General features: G+C 37.9%; 1 protein-coding gene across 2 annotated transcripts in view; it reads right to left on the bottom strand.

Annotated features, from left to right (window-relative positions):
* Erap1 (endoplasmic reticulum aminopeptidase 1) overlaps window positions 1–17,287 on the bottom strand; it is a 46,088-nt gene that overhangs the window by 5,294 nt on the left and 23,507 nt on the right. For both annotated transcript variants that reach the window (XM_021180595.2, XM_021180596.2), the window contains exons 5-18: window positions 16,363–16,483; window positions 15,227–15,381; window positions 14,571–14,684; window positions 12,565–12,696; window positions 12,219–12,350; window positions 12,005–12,076; window positions 10,650–10,804; window positions 9,269–9,348; window positions 7,858–8,041; window positions 6,458–6,614; window positions 5,883–6,067; window positions 4,878–5,039; window positions 4,258–4,398; window positions 3,750–3,831 (exon numbers count right to left, since the gene is read on the bottom strand). In XM_021180595.2, the coding sequence (XP_021036254.1) occupies window positions 3,750–3,831; window positions 4,258–4,398; window positions 4,878–5,039; window positions 5,883–6,067; window positions 6,458–6,614; window positions 7,858–8,041; window positions 9,269–9,348; window positions 10,650–10,804; window positions 12,005–12,076; window positions 12,219–12,350; window positions 12,565–12,696; window positions 14,571–14,684; window positions 15,227–15,381; window positions 16,363–16,483 (1,872 nt within the window). The remainder of the gene's footprint in view (window positions 1–3,749; window positions 3,832–4,257; window positions 4,399–4,877; window positions 5,040–5,882; window positions 6,068–6,457; window positions 6,615–7,857; window positions 8,042–9,268; window positions 9,349–10,649; window positions 10,805–12,004; window positions 12,077–12,218; window positions 12,351–12,564; window positions 12,697–14,570; window positions 14,685–15,226; window positions 15,382–16,362; window positions 16,484–17,287) is intronic.

Raw genomic sequence — 17,287 nt, 5'->3', positions numbered from 1 at the left:
TTTTCCCAATCTGTTGGTGGCCTTTTTGTTTTCTTGACAGTATCTTTTGCCTTACAGAAGTTTTGCAATTTTATGAGGTCCCATTTGTCAATTGTTGATCTTATATCACAAGCTATTGGTGTTCTGTTCAGGAATTTTTCCCTGTGCCCATATGTTAGAGGCTTTTTCCCACTTTCTCTTCTATGAGTTTCAGAGTATCTGGTTTTATTTAAAAGTCCTTGATCCACTTGGACTTGAGCTTTGTACAAGGAGATAAGAATGGATCAATTCACATTCTTCTACATGCTAACTGCCAGTTGAGCCAGCACCATTTGTTTAAAATGCTGTCTTTTTTCCACTGGATGGTTTTAGCTCCTTTGAGAAAGATCAAGTCACCAAAGGTGTGTGGGTTCATTTCTGGGTCTTCAATTCTATTATGCTGATCTACCTGTCTGTCACTGTACCAATACCATGCAGTTTTTATCACAATTGATCTGTAGTACAGCTTGAGATCAGGGATGGTGATTCCACCAGCAGTTCTTTTATTGTTGTGAATAGTTTTCAATATCCTGGGTTTTTTGTTATTCCAGATGAATTTGGAAATTGCTCTTTCTAAAACTATGAAGAATTGAGTTGAAATTTTGATGGGAGTTGCATTGAATAGGTAGATAAATTTTGGCAAGATGGACATTTTTACTATATTAATCCTGCCAATCCATGAGCATGAGAGATCTTTCCATCTTCTGAGATCTTCAATTTCTTTCTTCAGAGACTTGAAGTTCTTATCATACAGATCTTTCACTTGCTTAGTTAGACTCATACTAAGATATTTTATATTATTAGTGACTATTGGGACAGGTGTTGTTTCCTTTATTTCTTTCTCACCCTGTTTATCCTTTGTGTAGAGAAGGCCACTGATTTGTTTGAATTAATTTTATATCCAGCCACTTTGCTCAAGTTGTTTATCAGGCTTAGGAGTTCACTGGTGGAATTCGTAGGGTCACTTATATAGACTATCATATCATCTGCAAATACAGATACTTTGACTTCGTCTTTCCCAGTATGTATTCCTTTGATCTCATTTTGTTGTCTAATTGCTCTGGTTAGGACTTCAAACACTACATTGAATAGGTAGAGAGAGAGTGGGCAGCCTTGTCTAGTCCCTGATTTTAGTGGGACTGCTTCAAGTTTCTCTCCCTTTAGTTTGATGTTGGCTACTGGTTTGCTGTATATTGCTTTTACTATGTTTAGGTATGGGCCTTGAATTCCTGATCTTTCCAAGACTTCTATCATGAATGGGTGTTGGATTTTGTCAAATGCTTTCTCAGTATCTAATGAGATGATCATGTGGTTCTTGTCTTTGAGTTTGTTTATATAGTGGATTACGTTGATGGACTTCCATATATTGAACCATCACTGCATCCTTGGGATGAAGCCTACTTGATCACTATGGTTGAAAGTCAATTTTATTCGATATTAGAATGGCTACCCCAGCTTGTTTCTTGGGACCATTTGCTTGGAAAATTGTTATCTAGCCTTTTACTCTGGGGTAGAGTCTGTCTTTTTCCCTGAGGTGGGTTTCCTGAATGCAGCAAAATGTTGGGTCCTGTTTGTGTAGCCAGTCTGTTTGTCCATGTCTTTTTATTGGGGAATTGAGTCCATTGATATTAAGAGATATTAAGGAAAAGTCAATGTTGCTTCCCATTATTTTTGTTGTTAGAGTTGGAATTCTGTTCATGTGGCTATCTTCTTTTAGGTTTGTTGAAACCTTTCTTGCTTTTTCTAGGTTGTAGTTTCTCTCCTTGTGTTGGAGTTTTCCCTTTATTATCCTTTGAAGAGCTGGATTTATGGAAAGATATTGTGTAAATTTGGTTTTGTCATGGAATACCTTGGTTTCTCCATCTATGGTAATTGAGAGTTTTGCTGGGTATAGTATCCTGGGCTGGCATTTGTGTTCTCTTAGGGTCTGTATGACATCTGCCCAGGATCTTCTGGCTTTCATAGTCTCTGGGGAGAAGTCAGGTGTAATTCTGATAGGTCTGCCTTTTTATGTTACTTGACCTTTTTCCCTTATTGCTTTTAATATTCTTTCTTTGTTTTGTGCATTTGGTGTTTTTATTATGTGACGGGAGGAATTTCTTTTCTAGTCCAAACTATTTGGAGTTCTGGAGGCTTCTTTTATGTTCATGGGCATCTTTTTCTTTAGATGGGAGAAGTTTGTTTCTATAATTTTGTTGAAGATATTTCTTGGCCCTTTAATTTGAAAGTCTTCCTTCTTGTCTATACCTATTATCCTTAGATTTGGTCTTCTTATTGTGTCCTGGATTCTCTGGATTTTGGAGGTTAGGATTTTTTTGCATTTTACATTTTCTTTGATTATTGTGTCAATGTTTTCTATGGTATCTTCTGTACCTGAGATTCTCTCTTCTATCTCTTGTATCCTGTTGGTGATGCTTGCATCTATGGCTCCTGACTTCTTTCCTAGATTTTCTATATCCAGAGTTGTCTCAATTTGTGATTTCTTTATTGTTTCTACTTCTATTTTTAGATCTGTATGGTTTTGTTCAATTCTTTCACCTGTTTTGTTTTGTTTTCCTGTTATTCTTTAAGGGATTTTTGTGTTTCCTCTTTAAGGGCTTCTAGCTGTTTCTCTGTGTTCTCCTGTATTTCTTTAAGGGTGTCTTTCTTATAATCCTCGATCATCATCATGAGAATTTACTTTAGATCCATATTTTGCTTATCTGGTGTGATGGTGTATCCAGGACTTGCTATGCTGGGAGAGTTGGTGCCACGCCCACTCCAGTAGTGACTTGTGTGACAGGCCCAAAAGCTTAGACTGGTAAGTTGGGTTCTGATGATGCCAAATAACCTTGGTTTCTGTTGTTTTTGTTTTTACACTTGCCTCCTGCTATCTGATTATCTCAAGTGCTCCCTGCCCTTGATATATCTAATTGGAGCCTGTCCTTCCTTTAATCCTGGTTGAGTTAGAACTCCTCAGAGTCCAGCTTTCTTTGTGATCCTATAATTCCAGAATCCTGTGATCCTATGATTCCAGAATCCTGTGATCCTGAGATTTTTGGTGTGTAAGAATTCTTGGCAGTCAAGCTTCCTCTGAGATCCTGACATCCTGGTGTTACCAAGCTCCTGGGATCCTGGCATCTTAAGATCCTGGGTGTGTTAGAGGGCCTGGAAGTGGTACCTCCTCTGGGGGCCGTGGGGCAGTCTGCTAAGTTCCAAACTAAGGTAGACCCTCTCTGCCTCTTCCACCATAGCTGGTCATATCAGTTGTTCGATCCTCTAGCATTTACTTTAAGTTCTTTAAACGAGGGCCAATTGTGTGTTTGTGTGTGTGTGTGTCTGTGTGTGTGTGTGTGTGTGTTTAAAACTGTAGGTTTTTGATGGGTTTGGGGGGGAATTGTTTTGTTTTGTTTGTTTGTTGTTTTCAAGACAGGGTGTTATAATGTAGTCTTGACTGGCCTGGAACTTGCTTTGTAGACCAAGTTGGCCTTTAACTCACAGGTATCTGCCTGCTGCTGGCTCCAGAGTCCTGTCATTTAAAACATATGTCATCACACCTGGCTAAGTCCAAGTTCTTAATTGCAGAGCAAAGCTTGTCACATGAGAGGCATATACATTGGAACTCAAAAATTGCATCCAAATGACAGGATTCATTCTCAGTGTGCCACATCTTTTGTTCCTGCCCATATTTAGGAGCTAACTGCCACTCAAGTTTCAAAGAGAGAATTTCTCTCTCACACACACCCCTTTACCTCTTCAAGACGTGCTCTGGTGGAAAACTGGTCTGTTGTTCCCATTACCATGTGAGCTATGGACGATGAGCCAAGTTCAAATCTAGAGAATGTCAAAAGATGTCCATTCAATATATATTTTAAGTATCTTATATATCTTATAACGCTTAATCAATCTATTTGTAAAAATACAATTCATACCAAAAACTAAAAGACTAAGAACCTAAAACAAATGACAGCTGTACATAGGGCTGAATCAGTTAGGGCAGAGCTATACTGATCTTGAAGGAGGAAGGTTTCAGGCAAGCCAAGGAGTACAGGAAGAAGCAGATGGGGTGGAAAGCATTACTATCCAGATGCAAGCATTAGAAGTCAACTAAAGTTTTAAATCAAATAAAAATTTAATTTGAAAAGTTATCTTCAATGTAAGATAGTCCTTTATATAAATAGCAAAAGTTAAACACACACACAGGGAGAGGGGCGTGATAAAAATGCATCCAATCCCACCACACTTTTTAGTACTACTTACTTCTGTACAAGCTTATTCCAATTTTCCCTCAGAAACTTCCAGGCCAATGGATAACCCACTGGGTTTCTGCCAATGAGTATGAGAATATGTGGAAATTCCTGAGTTTTTATTATCTCTCCCTTAAAACTTTGGTCTAGAAGCCTTTAAAGATCAGAGGAAGAGATGTTAGTAATGAATTATAAGTTATTGAAAACCTACAAAATCTTCAATAAAATAACATATAAATGAAAAGTTCTGTTTGCCAATCATAAAGTCCTCAAAGGTAAATTGGTAGTGTCTTGATAAACCCACTATGGTAACATGATTAAAAGCTAACATTTCTATAATGTTTAAAAGACCCACACTATATAGTCTCTCATTTTCTCAAAAGAATGGTTTCTAGAATTGTCTCTAAATATTTCAAAGTTGTTACTGCTGTAAAGACACACAATACATACTCCTTAAATATTTTCCCCAATACTTGGTTCTAATTACTTGACACTCTTATTAGGTATGTGCCCACTTGCATAGTGTTTCCAGCAGAATAAATCATTCCTGGGCAATAGAGCTAGAACAAGTGCCAGAATAATCCTATGCCATTCAAATTCCCTTGGCCATACGCACATCAATGCACGACTCACCACTGAAGTTTTTCTGGATCTTTGCTTGTACAGAGGGAAAATTCAATTTGGCTTTTCTCAGTACTAGACAAAGAAGACTGATATTTACTATAAAGAAAATCCCAGCCTTCTGTGTTTTGGGCCCCGACAGCAAACACAGCCAAGGTCACATCAATAGGGATGCTATAAAAAAGAATAAACATTTTAGATCCTGAGACAGACCAAGTGTTCTTAGATGCGTAATGGGGACCAATTGTAAACTAGTTCCATACTCACAGGAACACTTTTGAAAACATAAACTACCATTTCCTTCTGTTACGCTTTATAGAAATAAACAAGAGAAAATGTCTAAAACTAGATTTGAGCAGCCTCAGAAATACTGTAACAAGTGTTATGCATAAATGCTTACACATATAGCATATTCTTAAAATGATGTGAAAGAAATTCAACTGAGACTCAAATTTTATTACATGAGAAAATGTCAGTAATGTAAATAGCATTATGGTTAGGTAAACATATCCTTTAAAGCCAAATATTCAGACTGTTGCCATAAATGATTTTTGGGCACCATTAAGTTCCAAATACAAAAGGATTGGTGCCTAGCAGGAGTGGAGATTCCAGCCATTGTTCATCTTTCCCAGTGTGAACAATAGCTACATATTGTGAGCAGGGTTTCTGAAGAGAGAAACTTCTGTAAAATCCACTGCCTTTGTTTCAGCCTGGCAATGGCCATGTCAGTTCAGCCATTTTCTACACACTCCATGAAGTGGGAGTTACTATGGTCATGCTCTAACTCTCCAGATATTTGATTTTTTTAGGCACAGAAATTCTTTGTTGTATTTCTTAAGACAGAAAGTTGGAAATACAAATTTTAAAGGGCAATTTATTTTCCAGGAAGGTGCTGTAGGAAGACTCATCTATCCAGCTTTTCCCAGTGGTTAGTGCCGATGATTGGGAACAGGGAAGATAAGGTAAAGGACACCCTTTACATCAGTAGGCTGCACTGCATGTTCAGTGGGAACTGACCTCATGTTTCCATTAGATGACTTCCACTCTCTGAAATAGCGCTCTGCCCTCTGCACGCAGGGCTGATAACTGCGCACACACGCGAGGAGGAGGAGCTGGCTCCTGAGCATCCTCTCTGAGACAGAGCCTTCATCTGTCCAAGTCTGCTTATCAATAAGGACCTTCAGCAACTTGAGGAGGAAGTCCTGTGGAATACAGCAGGAGCAGTGACAAGGATTATGAGCAGTGTCACAGAACATTTAAAACTCATATAGCCTAGTACTCCTGTTGATGAGAAACTTCACATAAATATATATATATATATATATATATATATAATTATAAAGAAAAACAACTATGAAAATTACAGAATCTAACAACACTATACCTATTTAGTACCAGCCTAGCATTTGCTAGTTAATCCAAACAATTTTCTTTAATGTACAGGAGGATATATATTTGTGTATGTATACACACACATACACACACACAAACACACATATTTGAATACATATATTCAAACACATAGAATAAGCACTCTTTCATCAATAAGAAAGAAAATACATTTTTTGTACTTGACTCATCTCAGGCTTTACCTTAAATTGAGTTTCCACCTCAATCATATCCCTTTTCTCCATTAACTTATACATAGGTATGAGTTCATTCAAAGCTTGGAATATGGGCATAATTTCAGTTTCATTTTTCAAGTACAGGGTTAAATCCAGGGCTTTTTCTATTGATAACTTTTCAATGCTGAGGAAGAAACAACATGGTTACAGGTTTATAGAAAATCATATTTTTGTTTAACATATATTGCAATAATCTTTTCACAAAGCAGCAAACATAAATAAATAATGACTGCATTAGAACTGCTTCTGTTACACACAAAACAACACTGGAGAAGAAGAGTCACAATTACAGAGCAAAATCCAGCCTGTGGCTAGGATAAAATGCTACATGTTAGTATCCGTTACATCAAACTATGTGTTGAACTTCCAGACAAAGCTTAGAACTTCAATCCAAGATCAAGAGAGCCAGGCCAGGGAGATTGCTGCTTATAAAAAAAAAAAATAAGAATCCTTGTCATAAATTCATCATCTCTGTTCAAAAATAAACTGGATATCAGGCAATTCTAGAGTTCTACAACAATAGGTCATGCAGATGAACTTAAGTAAGGGAAAATCAACTGATTAGGCATTCTTTAATTTCTCCCTGCTTTTATCACCTTGCAAGGCTCATAGAAGAAATAAGAGAACCAGAAGGAAAGACTACATTTGCATAGATGGACATAGGAACTGAGAATTATAGAGCTGCCTCATTCTAACCAGATGGCTCTCTTAGAACTTCATCACTGCCTAAATAATGAAGACATTCATATTTTAAGCTTGGAAAATAATCTCTTTCCCTTTCTAAGACAGGAAAGAATGAATAATAATATTCACTCCAGCCTCAGTTCATCAAAGATCACTTGAAAAGCCAAATTATATAAACTATATTCCATAAAGATGCTGTGGAAATTATTATCTTCAAATGAAATCTCTTATTTGGTACAATAGCTGCATTGTGAACATTGGACCTGCATTACTTAGTTTCACAAGAAGGCTTCAAGAAGGTTAAGCACTGAGAATGAGACAAAATCCATCTCCCATATCACTGCCAGAAAAGTCTCAGAGCAAAGCTGTAGAAACAGGCAAGGGGCTCAATAGGATGCAGTCTCAAGGCTTCCCACACATTTCCCTCAGCCTGATTTTAGTTATTAAGGAGAAAGATTAAAATGCTGGTTCTGTATTTTATATCAGCTAGTATTCAAAGACCAGAGGTTAAGCATCTGTTTGACAGCTATGTTCCCTGTTGGAAGAACTTGGAGAGGGGATGCATTAGCCATCAATCAATCAATCAATCAATCAATCAATCACTGTCATCTCTAGAAACTAAGTATCTGAACAGTAACAGCTGTTTTCAGAAATAAGCCACAACTTTCCACAGCCTGCATTACCTGACCAGCTGAAATGCATTGTTGATGAGACTTGCCCGATCATTACTGCTGATTGCTGTGTGTGCTTCTTTTAAAAGGCCACTCAGAGAAGCCCATCCATCATCCTCGTAATGCACAATGTAATAGCCATTCATTCCCACGTTAAATTTGATCCACTGCACTGCTTCTGGGAGGATGAGCACATCTATAGCAGATAGGATAAATCTCAGAACCATCTACTCTGGGGATGGATAAAAGCTTTCCTAATCAGAGGTTACACAAGGAAACTGGGAAAACTCCAATCCTGAAAAGATGGAGATCATTTGTGTTTTGTAGAAACTATATCACAGCAACCAAGAAGACAGATGTCAACAGTAGCATTAGATACAGATTCTATGATATTTATAAACCTATATAAATATTCCAACCACATTTCTGACCAACATATATTTCCCAGTATTAACAAAGTAGTGAGAATTTTCATTGTTAATCTATTCTTTCAGTGTTACAGTGCTCAACTGTTTAAATTTATATCATGATATTTCCTTTTTTAAATTTCTTTTTTATTGGATATTTTCTTTATTAACATTTCAAACGTTATCCACTTTTCTGGTTGTAAAAGCCAGTTCTCAGCCGGGCGTGGTGGCGCATGCCTTTAATCCCAGCGTTTGGGAGGCAGAGGCAGGCGGATTTCTGAGTTCGAGGCCAGCCTGGTCTACAGAGTGAGTTCCAGGACAGCCAGGCCTATACAGAGAAACCCTGTCTCGAAAAAAAAACCAAAAAAACAAAACAAAACAAAAAAACAAAAAAAGCCAGTTCTCGCTGAGTACTTGAATTTTTGTTTGTGAGGGTGTGTGTGTGTGTGTGTGTGTGTGTGTGTGTGTATGTTCTTTAGATTCTGAACTTTTTTTTTTTCGGTCAGGAAGATGAGAGGAACACTCACTGGCCTTGGACTTGCCAGTTAGGATTTTTCTGTCTTCACCTTTCCAGCACCAGGGTCACAACCACACACTGCAACACTCATTTTGGTTTTTTAAATTTAAGTTCTGGAGCTCAAACTGAAGTCCTCACATTTGCAAGATAAGCACTCGAGCAACTGAGCCATCCACTAAGTCCAACAAGTCTTCTAAACCTGTTCCCATTCCTTTTCACCAAAATCAAAAGCTAAAGAAGCTTGATAGCTGATTTCTACCCATTTCTATACTTCTTACTTCTTTTTTTTTTTAAGATTTATTTATTATATGTAAGTACACAGTAGCTATCTTCAGATACTCCAGAAGAGGGCATCAGATTTCGTTACGGATGGTTGTGAGCCACCATGTGGTTGCTGGGATTTGAACTCTGGACCTTCGGAAGAGCAGTCGGCGCTCTTAACCACGGAGCCAGCCCCTATTTCTTACTTCTTAAACTAACCATTTTTATAATAAAGTACCTGTCTTTGTCTTCAGCAAAAATCTCTGGACTGAGTCTGATTTGCTGGTAATGAATGTCAGTGGAACATGCCACAAATACCTAAAAGAAAGCAAATATACATTGCTCATTGCTTTTATTCACGTAACAAACAGCTTTTAAGACATCTACCCATCATGTGCCAGGATAGTATAAAACAGAATGGTATTGAGGATGTTATACCAAGACCTGATAGTATGCTGAGCCTGCCTTCCAGCTCAACTGCTATTTGTCTTTCTCAGACCCTACAGTAGAAAGAGAAAAGCAAGCTCAAGTGATTAATGACTAGTGTTCCAAGCTTAACCTCAAATAATAACCACTATTAATGGCACAGATTGGCATCATGTCCCTCCTTAATCATATACCAAAGAGACGAATGTCACTTCTCTTCTGTGGAGTTTCTCCAAACACCCTGAATCTGATCAAGAAGAAACAGTAGGAGAAAATGTAAGTGGAAGGAAATCCTAGCAAATTAAATGGCCTGAACTGGGGAAGAAATATCAAGAAACACCAGGACTGGAGAACTGCTGCAAAACGGTGAAACCAAAATTATGTGGCAATGAAATTTGAAATGTGATAAATTTGGGAGCAGGACTTTTCCATTTTGACACAAAGACATTTTATGACAACTGGAAAAACTGAATAGGTTTTATCGAATAAATTGTGATATTTTGTCAAGTTTATTTCCTAATTTTGAAATGTTTTTATTTTCTTGAAAATACTTCCCTATACATCTTGATATACATAATATATATTATAACATTCATATTGTCTAAATGAAAATTATATATATATATATTACAAAATGCTTTCTTTTTATATATACACAGATCATCATAACTTGAGTGTAATACATAGCTGTATAAAGCATATATACACATTTTTGGTACTTTAGTTATGTTCTGATTGAATTAGTTTAAGATACATCAAATATTTTATAAGTTATAACACATCATTTCTAATAATACTCTTAGAGGGCACATGCTAAGGGCTTCTAGGATGTAACTCAGACTTCTGGAGAACTGAATATTTCTTAATTCCTGGAAATTACATGAATTCTTTCGTCAACTCCAGTCAATGTTAGTGACTACTGTGACTTCACAGCAACTGCCTACTTAGATCAGAGCTGACTTCAGGCCAACAACTAGAAACAACATCCTATTAAACTGCAAAATGGGAGAATGTGAAAATGATAGGCTGTCAGCTTTACAGAGACTCAAAGCCTCTGAATCCTTTTGGGAAGGTAGGGTCAACTGTATAGGACACACAGTTTCAGCTGAAGCACTCAAGGAAAGGAGTGAGGGCCAGGCTTCAAAACAAAGATTGTATCCCACCCAGAAAGAGATTCCCACTGTGAACATTACCCAGTCTCTGGGAAGCGTTCTGAACCCTTCATGTAGTGTTCTTGCTTCATGTGCACATTCCGCCCTCTCACAGTGATGGTTATCAGAGGAAAGCCCTTCTGCAGTGTCCATGTGTTCATCATGGTCTTTACATCTACAACCTCCTGACGCCAGTGCTGGTTTATAGACAAAAGGGGGTGGAATGCATCATCTGAGATCTGCCTCTGAGGAGAGGAGGCCAGCTTGTGTTCCTCTGTTCTCTAGCTTCTTGCCTTGCCAACCCTCCCCTCCTACTCCCAACCATTAAGCCTTGTCTGTCTACCTTTCCATTACCTCCTCCAAACCTGTGTGTCCTAACAGTTGGCCCTGCTTGGCACAGCTAATGTCCAGGCATACCACATGGACACCAAGCTGCCATGTGAGTAAGAGAATGAGAGAAGAGATGGGGAAGCAGTAAGGTTTTCAAAACCAGCATGACTGTGCTGGCTCTTGGACAATCAAGGTGGAAAACTGTTCCATGAATAGGCTGTGCTTCTAAAGTGACAGCTCGGTGACAGCTTGTACCTGACCAGCAATTGGAAATACAAAGTATGTGTTCTTCTGCACTGAAAATGCTCATGAGTGAAGATGAAGAACAAAATATCCTACTGCATAAGCTAGAAACTATTAATAAAGCAATCTCTGAAAGAAAAACAAAACAAGGAAATAAAAATATAGCAAATAAAATTTTGTTGAATTTCTAGTGACCCAGAGCTGTTTATGGAAACACCCCACAAATCCAGATTAAACAGAGTCAGACCATTTTGTGGCTCAGATGGCATGATAGCTGACCAGTTGAAAACATGAATTGAAATGGAATTTAAATCCCTGCTCTACAAGTTACCACCATGGTTTGTATCTCACCTTCCCATTACTACATTTAAAGACCTGAACAATAATAGCACATAGCTCATGGGTCTGTTGAGAGAAGTAAAGGACATTATATGCCTGATCACACTGAGCATTGCCTGATGCACAGTAAGTGTCTAAGATTTTTCTCTGCCATTTGTCATTTTTCAAATGCAGTGCTCTAGAAATGACTGATACAATTCAGTCTTAACCATCCACTGAAACTTGTCCTAAATCCATTGTTTTAGAGAGAGTGCAGTGAAAGCAATTAGTGTTTGTGGGAAGTTCTGTCCCTAAGATTGGGACATCCTCTTGCATATATGATTCTTAGGAAAATCTTTAAAAGACTGTTAGCCTGCTTCAATTTGAATGCAGACCACCCTGAGATGAGAGTGATTTAACTGAGAACCTCAAAAATTTGGCAGAGATACCACTGAAAGAATATGGAGAACATGCATGAGTGGACAGGGACAGGCTGAGAGACTTACTGAGGCTGATGATGAGTGTTGGCTTCTAGAGCAGAAGCCATCCATTGTTTGTGTGCCATCTGTGGGGCAAATCTAAAATCAAAAATAACAAGTCACTCTCATTTCTCGATAAAGTACTTTGGTTCATTGGGATGGAATACCATAGTACAGGGCAAAACCCAACAATGCAGTCAGCTAACCAGCCCCAAATGCAAAGCTTTTGAGCACCACTCACATGCATCATGCTATTCCACAGGTCCTCGTTTTTTGTGTTTTTATAACTATACTTTTGGAGATACTGTACAATTCCTCTTTTGAATGTATCTGCACTCAGATAATCTCTTAGCATATTCAGAATACAAGCTCCCTGAAAAGATAAGAAAAATATTACTATCTGTAGTTTGTATACATTTCAATGCAGCTGCATTTAGTTTTTCAAGATTTTAAACCATACCATAAGTCCATCTAATAGGACTGTGGGCCCACACAACTTCAAGCTATCCCACACCTGAACTATAAGCCTTCTATTCAACTACTAATGAACTTAATGTCCAAACTGCATCACTGCAATCTGCTTTTACCTTTTCATAAGAAACATCATCAAACATCTCCCGAATCTGCGCAGGATTCTCCACAGGTGTGGATACAGGGTGAGAGGAGTTTAATGCATCAACTTCCATTGCATTAAAACACTTGCCAAAGAAATAGTCTTCCTATTGACATAGAGAACAGAAATAAAGGGGTAATAATGTAAAAAGAATGAAAGGAGGAAGGCTTGGCCTGCAGAACAGGACTAGAATTCCAATTTCTGTGTCAACTGATCTCATATTTTTAAAACTAATACAACAGTATTGCTAATCTTTCTAAGGAAAATATCTAAACATCTAAGAAACTGAGGCTGTAAATATGCTATTAATATTTCATGTTCTTTCACCACTTTGGAATAAAGTTAACCTCATGTTAACCCAGAAAGAAGATCATTCCACTTGTATCCCAAAAGCTACATAAAATAGGGAAGTAAAATGTATAGTGATTCCATTCAAGCATATATATTTAACTTTGGGACTTACAGTAAAAAACAATAAATTAAATTCCTAAATGAATAAGTAGCTTTCTTTACTTAGTATATTCAGTCAACTGTGTATCCATAATAATTTTATTATTAAAAATTATTTAGAAATAGGATACACTTGTATTGCAGGGCATGATAATATAATATGTATTCTATAACTATTTATAAATGGATTATAGGTACATATTTGTGAACGTGGAAAATAATTACCCATAAATAAAAAGAATTTTACTAAAAATGATATTTTTTATAGAAAGTGAATTTATTTTTGCTTGCTGCTTATGATTTCCTTACAGTTAAAACATGGTTGTTTACATTTACATATGAGTTCTAAATTAAATTTGTTACTTGAGTCAAAATTCATACAATGTGTCAATTTGGATCCTATGCATTAAAATCTTGCATATTCATAGTAATATGAACCCAGTATCTAAAATGCAATGAATACCCTGAACATTGGCAAATGGCATAGAACATTCAGCTAATTATTAGCTCTATTTCTTTAATGTTAAGGGAAGATATAATTTAATACTTCATTTATATTGAAAGTTCAGTTAGTATTTTCAAAGATGACTCATTGCTAAGCTTCCAGTGAAGTTATCGTTTCTATAAATTCTATAATCAAAATGCTAAATATGCTTGTAGAGACATTGAAAAAACAGCCCAAAAGTTCGGAATACCCACAAACCATATAGAGCTTAAGAAGAAGGAATACGTACAGAGGGGTCAGGAAGTCGAATAAAAACATGCAGCAGAGGAGGATGGGGAACTGGGGGTAGTCACTAGAAAATCCCAGATGCCAGGCAATGACTTTAGCCAAAATACCCAACAAAGGGGAGATAGAATCTATAGACCACCTCCAGTAAATAGGCATTGTCCCCAGTTGAAGAATGGGGCCACCCACCCATCTCAAAATTTGTAACCCAAAAATGTTCTTGTCTAAGGGAAAGACAGGGACCAAAAAAGGATCAGAGACTGAAGGAAAGGCCATCCAGAGACTGTTCCACCTAAGGATCCATCCCATCTGTAGACAGCAAACCCTGACACTATTGCTGAGGCCAAGAAGCACTTCCTTACAGGAGCCTGATATGGCTGTTCCCTGAGAGGTTCTAACTGCACCTGACCAATACAGAGGAAAATACTCATAGATAGCCATCTTACTGAGCCTGGGCACCTCAATGGAATTGCTATGAGAAGGCCCGAGTGAGCTGAAGGGGATTGCAACCCCATAGGAAGAACAGTATCATCTAACGAAACCATGCAGAGCTCCCAGGGACTAAAGCACCAACCAAAGAGTGTACAGGGAGGGATCCATAGCTCCAGATACAGAGGATGGCTTTATCTGACATCAGTGGGAGGAGAGGCACTTGATCCTGTGGAGGCTTGATGTCCCAGCACAGGTTGATGCTACAGCTGTGAGGTGGGAGTGGGTGAATGGGTAGAGGAGCAACCTCAGAGGCAAATGGGAGTGGGGAGGGGAATATAAAAGATATAAAAACATAAACAAGTACGTACAACTTTTAGTTCAGGATGGGTCACAGTGACAGACACAAACTCCATAAATTTGGCAAATCCTTCATTGAGCCAAAGGTCATTCCACCATTCCATGGTGACCAGGTTCCCGAACCACTGAAGGAAAAATATGACTCTTTATTTGCAACTTTATAGTGAAACTGTACCATCTATATGTACTATGGCAGAAACAGATATAACAAACTTAGAGATGTGAAAAGTGATTATCAGTTTAACAATGTAAATGTATTTATTAAACAATTTATCAGAGTAAACATAAGGACTTTTCAAAATTAATTAAAAAACTTGAAACTTAAAGAAACAACTCTCCTCTGAAATGAAAAACACAATAGCAGTATGAGTAGCTTCATTTGTCGCAAAAGAGAAACGGATATTAAATTACACTAAAAATCAGTTTCTCTGAGGTTGTGGGAACTGGCAGACTACCTATTCTCCAGCAAAGGATTCCAACCATACATAAATGGATTTATTAAAAATAAAGGAAAAAGACATGAAGTTGGGAAGTAGGTGTTTTGCCAGGAGGACCTAGGAAGAGTTGAATGGGGGTGAAAATAAGGAGTGGGTATAAACTTATGTCATTATAAGCTCTTAAGAAATTCTCAAAGGAAAATAAATCACATATGACTAAATTTTCCTACCTGGTGAGCCAGTTCATGGGACACAGTCATTGTGATGCCAAGCTTACTAGATGCAGAAGACTTTTCTTTATCGTATAACAGAGCGGATTCTCTGTATGTGGTCAGTCCCCAGTTTTCCATAGCACCAGACTGAAAGTCTGGGATTGCAGCAAGATCTTGGGTAGGAAGGAGTACAACTCATTATCAATCTCACAACTACATATTCCCCAAATGTAATAAACTTCAGAATAGAGGATAAAGTGAAAACCTAAGCCCTTGAATGCAGAATTAGGGAGCTCTAGAGGCAAGCTCCTGGTGGAGAAAGAGGCTTCGTGACTATCATGTTGCTGCCAGTGTGACTAAGTCAGGCTTAGGTCCCAAGCACCTCAGTACATCTCTTCTGATTTCTTTTTCCTTTTGCCCCCTTTTATTTGTCAGTACTGGGGATTGAACATAGGGTCCTGGGCATGCAAGGTGAGTGCTCTACCAATGAGATACATCCCCCATGCTTCTCTTTACTTTTTGAGACAGGTCTCCCTCCCTTAATTAGTCTGGCCTTCAACTTCTAATTCTTCTGCTTCAGCACCTTGAGTACCTGGGAAAACAGGTCTGAGGTCTGATGGCTTGGCGCCATCTCTAATATGTAGAAAATGAATTTGGGAACTGAACAATCAAAAAAAGAAATTACCTTAGTAAACTATTGTATTTTGGAGGCCTGCAGCTATATTCCTAAAAACACAATAACCAATAGCTTTGAGAGTTCATATAAAATCTGCATTTGGTTTAGAGTTGGCATATGTAGTCCTTCAGAAAAGTTTTTTGGGCTGTTTTCTATTCTCCTATGAAGTATGTACTGATAATGACAAAAGAAAATAAATGAAGCCCTGCATTATTCTGCCTCCTGCTAATGACCACAGAGGGCAAAGCCATCCTCAGGCTGCACTGTCAGAAACTGTATAGTGATCTGTCATTAACAGTTGATTAGATAAGTCAGAGGTAAGGGGATTATCAGAAGGATCAACCTGTTGTTTGACCTTAGCTAAGAATTTCATTATGTGACGGGCAATATGGAGGATCATGGGGAGTCACCAGTAATAATAATATTATCTATGATAGGGGTCATCAAATGCCACCTAGAAATGCCAGTAGTACTCTACCTTGCTTGGGTAAAGGATATGGAATGTTGAAATAATCCTCATAAAACTCTAGAAGAGTCACTGCAGCATCCAGAGCATAATCGGCTTGATTTATCTTGTCTGGCACAGCATACACAGAAACCTAACGTGGAAGAACAGGAGGATTTTCAGGTAACATAATGGCTTCCTACTACAACTGGAGAGAACAATGGCTTCTTACTATGGGATATGGATGTCACTACTACAGAAGGCAATTAGGAATTCCATTATTTTAATTCTGACTGCTCCTAATCAACTACACTTCTGAAAATAACTACGAAAAGCTACAAATACAGGCTCAAAGCAGTTTTCTCAAGTATTTTCAGAAAGCATTAATACATGATGACTTAGAAAGCAATAGCACACTGTCAATTAGATACTAGGAAGTCAGTAGTGTACCACACCCATTTTCTCCTGTGGATATGAGCCCAATACAGATGGACTTGAGCTCTGGTTCTCATGGCATTGACAGATTCTACAAACAAAAAGTGGGATCAGGTCCTAGCCAAGGCAGGAAGTATAGCAGGAAATACCAACCCTCCATAAAACCTAACTCCAAAGCTATTTCCTTAGTGTATGGGTAAACTAAAAATAAATCACACTTCTTTCAAAGAAAGTTTTCTGGAAGGAAGGAAGGAAGGAAGGAAGGAAGGAAGGAAGGAAGGAAGGAAGGAAGGAAGAGAAGCAGGAAGGAAGGGAAGAAAGAAAGAAAGAAAGAAAGAAAGAAAGAAAGAAAGAAAGAAAGAAAGAAAGAAAGAAAGAAAGAAAGAAACTTTATATGCCCCAATATAGGGGAATGCCAGGGCCAAAAGAGTGGGAATGGGTGGGTAGGGAAGTGGGGGGCGCTATGGGGGACTTTTGGGATAGCATTGGAAATGTAATTGAGGAAAATATGTAATAAAAATAT

Source organism: Mus caroli, chromosome 13 (assembly GCF_900094665.2).
Source record: "Mus caroli chromosome 13, CAROLI_EIJ_v1.1, whole genome shotgun sequence".
Classification (NCBI taxonomy): Eukaryota; Metazoa; Chordata; class Mammalia; order Rodentia; family Muridae; genus Mus; species Mus caroli.
The sequence above is the reverse complement of the archived record's forward strand: the minus strand, read 5'-3'. Positions and strand labels throughout refer to the sequence as shown.